The sequence below is a fragment of the Micropterus dolomieu genome, linkage group LG07, assembly GCF_021292245.1.
Source record: "Micropterus dolomieu isolate WLL.071019.BEF.003 ecotype Adirondacks linkage group LG07, ASM2129224v1, whole genome shotgun sequence".
Lineage (NCBI taxonomy): Eukaryota > Metazoa > Chordata > Actinopteri > Centrarchiformes > Centrarchidae > Micropterus > Micropterus dolomieu.
The window spans coordinates 888861-897732 of NC_060156.1; the positions used below are offsets into that span (position 1 = coordinate 888861).

Below are 8872 nucleotides of genomic sequence, written 5' to 3' on the forward strand. Positions count from 1 at the left end.
CGTACAGTACAGTGTGTGCAGTGCGTACAGTGTGTGCAGTGCGTACAGTGCAGTGTGTGCAGTGCGTACAGTGCAGTGTGTGCAGTGCGTACAGTGCAGTGTGTGCAGTGCGTACATTGTGTGCAGTGCGTACAGTACAGTGTGTGCAGTGCGTACAGTGCAGTGTGTGCAGTGCGTACAGTGTGTACAGTGCAGTGTGTACAGTGCAGTGTGTACAGTGCAGTGCGTACAGTGTGTACAGTGCAGTGCGTGCAGTGTGTACAGTGCAGTGTGTGCAGTGCGTACAGTGTGTAGAGTGCAGTGTGTACAGTGTGTGCAGTGCGTACAGTGTGTAGAGTGCAGTGTGTGCAGTGTGTACAGTGTGTGCAGTGCGTACAGTGTGTGCAGTGTGTACAGTGCAGTGTGTGCAGTGCGTACAGTGTGTACAGTGCAGTGTGTGCAGTGCGTACAGTGTGTACAGTGCAGTGTGTGCAGTGTGTACAGTGCAGTGTGTGCAGTGCGTACAGTGTGTACAGTGCAGTGTGTGCAGTGTGTACAGTGCAGTGTGTGCAGTGCGTACAGTGTGTAGAGTGCAGTGTGTACAGTGTGTGCAGTGCGTACAGTGTGTGCAGTGTGTGCAGTGTGTGCAGTGCGTACAGTACAGTGTGTGCAGTGCGTACAGTGTGTGCAGTGCGTACAGTGCAGTGTGTGCAGTGCGTACAGTGTGTAGAGTGCAGTGTGTGCAGTGCGTACAGTGTGTACAGTACATTGTGTGCAGTGCGTACAGTGTGTGCAGTGCGTACAGTGCAGTGTGTGCAGTGCGTACAGTGTGTACAGTACAGTGTGTGCAGTGCGTACATTGTGTGCAGTGCGTACAGTACAGTGTGTGCAGTGCGTACAGTGTGTACGGTACAGTGTGTGTACAGTGTGTGCAGTGCGTACAGTGCAGTGTGTACAATACAAGTGTCCTTCGAGCTTTAGTGGTAGACCACATAAAGATAAATTTACATTTATTAATTTAGCAGATGCTTTTCTACGAAGTTATGTTCACACCAAGCAACAACCACCGGGGCTGAAACATGAAGACAGAAATTATTTCTGCCATTCTCATTTGAATTGTAGTACTACTACAGTACTAGTCCCAGAGGATCAGGTACTGCACTGTAGTATTACAGTAATACTGTAGTATTACAGTGCACTGAGGCACTTGGCAGGTTACTAGGATAGTAGGAAATTTATACCTCACAGGAAGCACACTGTATTTCCCAGCTTATATGATCTTATATGATACAAGGTAGAAATCGTGTACTAAGAAGGGTACTAAAGTATTAGGGAGGATACCAAGGTACTGAGCGTTTTGGGGCACTAGGAAGGGAACTGCAAAGAAGGGTTAGTGGAGCAGTTAATTTGGGAACTAGAAAGGTTCAAGGAATGTTGAGTGGACGGTATCAGAAAGGTTGCTACAGTAGTGGTTATGAGTAGTATGCACTTTTAGGATGTCAGAGTATATGTAGATGAGAAACCGCCTCTCCCTGTCTGTGGTTCAGGAACGATGTTGGACAGTGCAGCGCTGTAGCCCATCTGTCTGTAACTGATACGGACCGGACAAGAGGACGAGGAGGACGGGCAGGAGAGGACAACAGGTGAGACGCACCTAACTCACCTGTCGTACTTATTTTATTAGACAAACTTTATTATTATATTGTTATTCTGTCATGTTTCTGTGCTTCTAACCAGTGCTGTCTGTTGAATATTCAGGACATATTGGGTTGAATGATTTTGCAAAATAATCTAATTCTTTACCTTCTGTATTATTCAAAATGGACAAGCAGTAAATCAGTGGATACACAATATTAGATAGATAGAACTACGCTGTTCTTTCTTGTGTTCAGGTCGGCCTACAGACCACAAGAAAAACTAACGTTAACGCACCACAGTGTGTTATACAGTAAGCGCTCAATACAAAACACACAGTTCAACCACCAATGAATTCCTTATCTCTGGTCAAATCTTTCTGTATCCCAGTAAGCAAACATAAAATACTGAGGTTCAGTTCAAAAGTTGGCCAGCAAAAATAAAACCAAGTGACGTCTCTCGTGTTTAATAGACAAGCTTAGTAATTCTCCAACAACTCCGACGCCGCCCCCCTCTTCGCCACAGTGTTCTGGCTGATCGGTGGACGTCTGTCAGAGGTGGCTGAGAAGGTCTGGAGATGTCTGATTTGAAGGAGGCGTGGCCTTAAGCTCCAGGAAGGTTCTCAGTACTGAAGATATGTGTGTTCAAGCTGGGAAGAGGAAGAGAGGAAAGACGTTTACTGAGAGTTTTTATCCCCCTCTTCATCCTGACGTCACTCCGTCTCTTTATCGTTATTTGGCCCATCGATCTCTTTTCATTCACTCACTCCGTCCCTCGTCCTCCTCCCATCAGTCATCCATCAAACCCCCCCGTCTGTTTATGTCCACAGATTCCCCAAAGCTTCTTTAATCCGTCCGTTTCAACCAAACCAATCAGAGCCAGTATTTCCTCTTTCTCTCCCAGCTGGACTCACTGTTTACACTCTGATCTGTGTGTGTGTGTGTCTGTGTGTGTGTGTCTGTGTGTGTGTGTGTGTGTGTGTGTGTCTGTGTGTGTGTGTGTGTGTGTGTGTGTGTGTGTCTGTGTGTGTGTGTGTGTGTGTGTGTGTTGGAGGAAGATGGTGGACATGAAAAAGTGTTTTGTTGCTGAACTTTGACAAAAGTTAAAGTTTTTCGACTGCAAAAATAATCTGCAGCTTTAAACCCGGAGCAGCAGGAGGAGCAGCAGGAGGAGCAGCAGGAGGAGCAGCAGGAGGAGCAGAGAGTGAAGGAGGACTGTCACAGCGAGCTCCCAGTCAGATAGAGTAACTGGGACAAGTTCAGCAGCCCAGTTTCACTTGTGTTTACATCAGTGTGTTCAGGACGCTCTGCGCCCATATAAGGGCAGCGAGTCACTTGTGATGTAACGTGGACATTTTGAGTCGAGGTCCTCCTCCCCCCTTCTCCCTCTCTCTTTCTCACCCCCCACCCCAGCTGTAGGGGGCGGAGCCTCTGATTCCAGGGGGCTTTAACTCAGCTCTGTTTATTCTCTTCTCCCCTCTCGCTCTCTCTCACTCCATCTGTCTCTGTGCTCGTTCGTCCAGCCCTGCAGGAGGAGGAGGAGGAGCAGCCGGGGCCGCGGCGCTGAGAGGAGGTACCGGAGGAGGAGGAGGAGGCGTGGAGCAGAGAAGCAGCAGCAGCAGCAGTGGAGTCAGTCGGCAGTGGCAGGAGGCCAACCAGGAGCAGAAGGAGAACCAGCAGCTCCTGCACCTGCACGAGGAGGAGAACAAGAAGAAGGAGGGCGACCAGGACTCTCCCGCCGCCGCTCCCCAAGGCCTCCTCAAACGCTGCGTGGACACCAGGGAGCGCGGCGAAGAGGAGCTGCGACAGAGGGAGGCGCAGCAGCTCGACTTCCGCTCCCTTCTGGGACGGCGAGTTTTTAACGCCAAGAAAAACCAGGAAGAGGAGCCCAGGGAGGCCGGCCTCGCCGCCGCTGAGCACCGCCACCGCCACCAGATGGATTTTAAGGCCAACCTGAAGGGCGTCAAAGCCAAAGCCGAGGAGGACCGTAAAGCGAACTCCCCGCAGCAGGTCGACTTCCGCGCCGTGTTGGGGAAGAAGGGCGCCGCCAGCAACAGCAACAAACCTGCTGAGACGCCCGGAAAGAACGCCGCCGACTTCCGCTCCGTCCTCGCCAACAAGAAGAAGCCAGGGAGCCCAGAGAAGAACGGGGAGAGCGGGAAGGAGGCGGTGAACAATTGTGTGGACGGAGGGATTAACGAGAAGAAGAGCGGCGGAGGAGGAGGAGGGGGGGGGAAGGCGCCGGAGTTCGTGGAGAAGCTGAGCGATGTGACGGTGCTGGACGGGCAGCGGCTCCGGCTGCAGTGCCGCCTCGCCGCCTCCGGGCCCGCGGACGCCACCGTCACCTGGACGCTGGACGGGAAGATCATCAAGCCGTCCAAGTTCATCGTCCTCGCCAACGAAGGTCAGAGGTCACACACTCACAAACAGATTCAGGGTTAAAGCCAGTTTGGGGGGAGGAGAGGTGGAGGAGGCGGGAGGAGGTGAAGCAACTGTTGATGCAGCTCAGAGGATTCAGACTCTATTAATAGACGGCAGAGCTGAAACAATAGAGCGAGACAGGATGTGATGTGTGACAGCGCCGGCAGACTATCGCTGGTATTTCACATGAGAACAGATCGCTTTACACCGACACACACGCACACGGCTCGCCGCACTCGTGAGGACCGGACGGGGATCTGAAGACTGTCGCTGGTTAATCAGGGATTTATCGTCTGTAATCAGCGTGTTTATAACAAACGCAGATGTTTCTGTAAAGATGTTTTATCAGCAGTCAGGCTGAACTCATTACAGATTTATTCTCAGTGTTTTTGAACTGTTGGTCGGACAAAACAAAAGATTTGAACATGTAAACACTGGCTCGTTGATAAAAACAAACCTGTGGACATAAAAACTACGACTCCCAAGATGCATTTCACTAATAAACAGCTGATCATCGTCCTCGTGTTGAGACGAAAAGACCGCAGCCGTTTGAACCGGCTCGTGTTTCTGATCCCAGATCAGTTTGTAGTGAATTCAGTAAAAACCCTCTGGCAGCAAAGTGACAGCAGCTGAGGCTCATGGGTATTGTAGTATTTAGAGTCAGAAGGTAAACACGAGACCTTCAGGCCTGTGAGCCAATGAGAAGAGAGCCGAGTCCCCGCGCCTACGTAGTTTTAATTCAATCAGATTAGAAAATTATAGAAGTAAGAGAGACGCCGTGACACGTGTTGTTTTTGTTTACGAAGCGTCAGCTGATCGACAGACGTGATGCTGGCCGCACTGCTTAAGAACACAAATACAAGTAATACAGGAGTATTTTTGCACTGTGGTACTTCTACCTTCACTTTAGTACAGAATCAGAGTACTTCTTACCCACAAGCCATCAGGTGAACCAGCAGGACGCTCAGGTGCAGCTTTGACCTGTTGGACTTGCCGTAGCTGTAGTTTATTACCCACATAATTTTGGCGGCTGGACATCGACCAACTGATCTGTGGCCAGTAAACCAGTCGACCATAAACAGACTGGACAGATATAAATGGTGATGAAACAGCAAGAAAATCAACTGATTTATTTAATGTTTTTCCATAAATCAAAGAATTATTTGTAAGTAACTTCACGTAACAGGTTTTATTCTTCCTGTGAATATAATCCAGTTAGTCTTATTAATGCTGTGTTAACACCTTATTTTGAAACCGTCTGTCACATGTGTATCCTCCATCCTCGCGCTGCTTCCACCAGCTCCGACGCAATTTGATGAATTAGATTGGATGTTGTTTTACGTGTCGTAGAAGAGCGCCGTGTGAGTCAGAACGTCCTCACAGAAACACACAGTAAGGAGCCGCTGCTAAATCTGGACATACATGTGTGTATTTATGAACCAATGAGGACGCAGCCTGAGGATTCCCCGTGCCCCCCCGCACCCCCTGTTATTTCAGGACAGCCCTGATCTGCATGTGACTCATGTTAAAGGTCAGAGGTCAGTGATGTTGTTCAGATAAACACAGAGTATCTCTCAGGTGTACTTTTACTCCGTCGGTCTCTGCTGGCAGCGGGAGGATGTAACTTAAATACTTTTGCTCAAGTACCCGCACCTCAGAGGTAGTACTGTACTTTATACTGCACCAGTGGAAACCCCGTATCTCCGGGTGACAACCTGCAGGGTGAAGAGTTCCTCCTGCTCCAGCTGAATGAACTCTTTAAACCCTCCTCAGTGCATCGTCACCACGCATGATGATCCTATAGACCATGATGCATTGCTGCAGATTAAACTAGCCTGCAGGAAATAAAGGAGTTAAAATGCAGCATCCACATTAATGCAGGAGGAATATTAATCCAGAAGCATCAGATATAACAGAGAACGTTTCACTGCAACATGAGTACTTTATTGACGTTTAGCTGATAATACTGACATATTTTTACTGAAGGAAGGTTTTTAATGCAGGACTTTTACCTTCACAGTGTGGTATTAGTACTGGTACTGCAGTAAAGGAGCACTGCTGACTGTGTTGTTGTGTTGCAGGCGGCCTGTGCTCTCTGACCATAGACAAAGCTCTGCCCGAGGACGAAGGCCAGTATAAATGCAGAGCCGAGAACTCAGCCGGCAAAGCTGAATGTTCCTGTATGGTTCTAGTCGACGGTAAGAACTGAAGTATTCCTGTTGACACCTTCTGATACGGCAAAGAGAAATGATTTGTCTGTTGTTTGCAAACACTTTAAATAACACCAGGGATTTAATTTTCATCACATATGAATAACGAAACGCCGTCTCAACTTCATTCGGCCGTTAATGAGTTTAACTGTCTTCATCTTCTCTATTCGTGTTTGCTGTTCCTCTTCCTCAGTTTGTCCCGACGATCTCGGTCAAATCTTTATTTACCAGTGTGACCGAAGGGATGTAAACAGCTGCAGCCCCAAATATTTCTTGCATTTCCTGTCTTCAAGCAAAGAAAAACAGTCATTTCTGTTGTTTACGCCACAGTGAACTGCCCCTCTGTCCTAAATATACAAAACTCCCTTTAACAAATCTGGGACTTTAATTTGTCTTGGTCTGTATGGACATTAGACGTTAAATCTGAAATTTATTCGTATTTGTAATCATTTTGTCTTTAATCTGGCTGTTAATTAAAACATTTTCCATCTTCATAATTCAGTTTGTAAATATTTGCAAACCCAACAATGTCTGAATTCTAGAAACAGGCTCTGATTTGGGTTTTTTTTCTTAGTGTTTACGACCCAAACACATTTGCTCTTTCTGTGAAACTTGTGGCTGTGAATGCACATTAAACATTATCTTATATTTAAAATGCACTTGTTTTGTATTTAATTTGGCCAATAATTTACACGTTCATGTTTAAATTCATCTCTAAAAACACGGACCTGTATTATTTCTGTTTGTCGACGTGTTAAAGAACATGTGAACACTCCAGATTAGAACCGGAAACATCCTGAACATGGTCCAGAACACCTGTGGCTGTATGCACGTACTGTACACTGCATGCAGAACTGTAGAACTGCAGTTCTGTAGAACTGTAGAACTGCAGAACTGAGCAGAACTGTAGAACTGAGCAGAACTGTAGAACTGTAGAACTGAGCAGAACAGAGCAGAACTGCAGGACTGAACAGAACTGCAGAACAGAGCAGAACTGCAGGACTGAACAGAACTGCAGAACAGAGCAGAACTGTGGAACTGCAGAACTGAAGAACTGAGCAGAACTGTAGAACTGCAGTTCAGAACTGCAGAAATACAGAACTGTAGAACTGCAGAACTGAGCAGAACTGTAGAACTGAGCAGAACTGCAGAACTGAGCAGAACTGTAGAACTGAGCAGAACAGAGCAGAACTGCAGAACTGAACAGAACTGAACAGAACAGAGCAGAACTGTAGAACTGCAGAACAGAGCAGAACTGTAGAACTGCAGAACTGAACAGAACTGTAGAACTGCAGAACAGAGCAGAACTGTAGAACTGCAGAACTGTAGAACTGTAGAACTGCAGAACAGAGTAGAACTGCAGAACAGAGCAGAACTGTAGAACTGCAGAACTGTAGAACTGTAGAACTGCAGAACAGAGTAGAACTGCAGAACAGAGCAGAACTGTAGAACTGTAGAACTGCAGAACTGAACAGAACTGTAGAACTGCAGAACAGAGCAGAACTGGAGAACTGCAGAACTAAGCAGAACTGAGCAGAACTGTAGCACTGTAGAACTGAGCAGAACAGAGCAGAACTGCAGAACTGAACAGAACTGTAGAACTACAGAACAGAGCAGAACTATAGAACTGCAGAACAGAGCAGAACTGGAGAACTGCAGAACTAAACAGAACTGAGCAGAACTGTAGCACTGTAGAACTGAGCAGAACAGAGCAGAACTGTAGAACTGCAGAACTGAACAGAACTGTAGAACTACAGAACAGAGCAGAACTATAGAACTGCAGAACAGAGCAGAACTGTAGAACTGCAGAACAGAGCAGAACTGTAGAACTGCAGAACTGTAAAACTGTAGAACAGAGCAGAACTGTAGAACTGCAGAACAGAGCAGAACTGTAGAACTGTAGAACTGCAGAACTGAACAGAACTGTAGAACTGCAGAACAGAGCAGAACTGTAGAACAGAGCAGAACTGTAGAACTGCAGAACAGAGCAGAACTGTAGAACTGCAGAACTGAACAGAACTGAACAGAACTGTAGAACTGCAGAACAGAGCAGAACTGCAGAACTGTAGAACTGCAGAACAGAGCAGAACTGAGCAGAACTGTAGCACTGTAGAACTGAGCAGAACAGAGCAGAACTGTAGAACTGCAGAACAGAGCAGAACTGTAGAACTGTAGAACTGCAGAACAGAGCAGAACTGTAGAACTGCAGAACTGTAGAACTGCAGAACAGAGCAGAACTGTAGAACTGTAGAACTGTAGAACTGCAGAACTGAACAGAACTGTAGAACTGCAGAACAGAACTGCAGAACTGCAGAACTGTAGAACAGAGCAGAACTGTAGAACTGCAGAACAGAGCAGAACTGAACAGAACTGTAGAACTGCAGAACAGAGCAGAACTGTAGAACTGCAGAACAGAGCAGAACTGAACAGAACTGTAGAACTGCAGAACAGAACAGAACTGTAGAACTGCAGAACTGAGCAGAACTGTAGAACTGCAGAACTGAGCAGAACTGTAGAACTGCAGAACTACAGAACTGCATAACGGCCTGCTGAAACTGCGAAATGTCACATTTTCTAGATAACACAGCCCCCCCCCCCCCCGTTGGGGTTTCCTGTCATTAAAGTAAA

At 47.1% G+C, this 8872-nt stretch overlaps 2 protein-coding genes across 2 annotated transcripts in view; both read left to right on the top strand.

The window, feature by feature from the left end:
- The window catches only part of LOC123974006 (myosin light chain kinase, smooth muscle-like), a 27272-nt gene extending 24092 nt beyond the window's left edge, over positions 1-3180 (top strand). The window contains exon 14 of the mRNA XM_046054419.1: positions 3137-3180. Within this exon, the coding sequence (XP_045910375.1) occupies positions 3137-3180 (44 nt within the window). The remainder of the gene's footprint in view (positions 1-3136) is intronic.
- Positions 1529-8872, top strand: part of LOC123974054 (myosin light chain kinase, smooth muscle-like) — a 61849-nt gene continuing 54505 nt past the window's right edge. Inside the window, exons 1-3 of the mRNA XM_046054473.1 lie at positions 1529-1622; positions 3137-4017; positions 6116-6232. Coding sequence (XP_045910429.1) covers positions 3549-4017; positions 6116-6232 — 586 coding nt within the window. The 5' untranslated portion in view covers positions 1529-1622; positions 3137-3548. The remainder of the gene's footprint in view (positions 1623-3136; positions 4018-6115; positions 6233-8872) is intronic.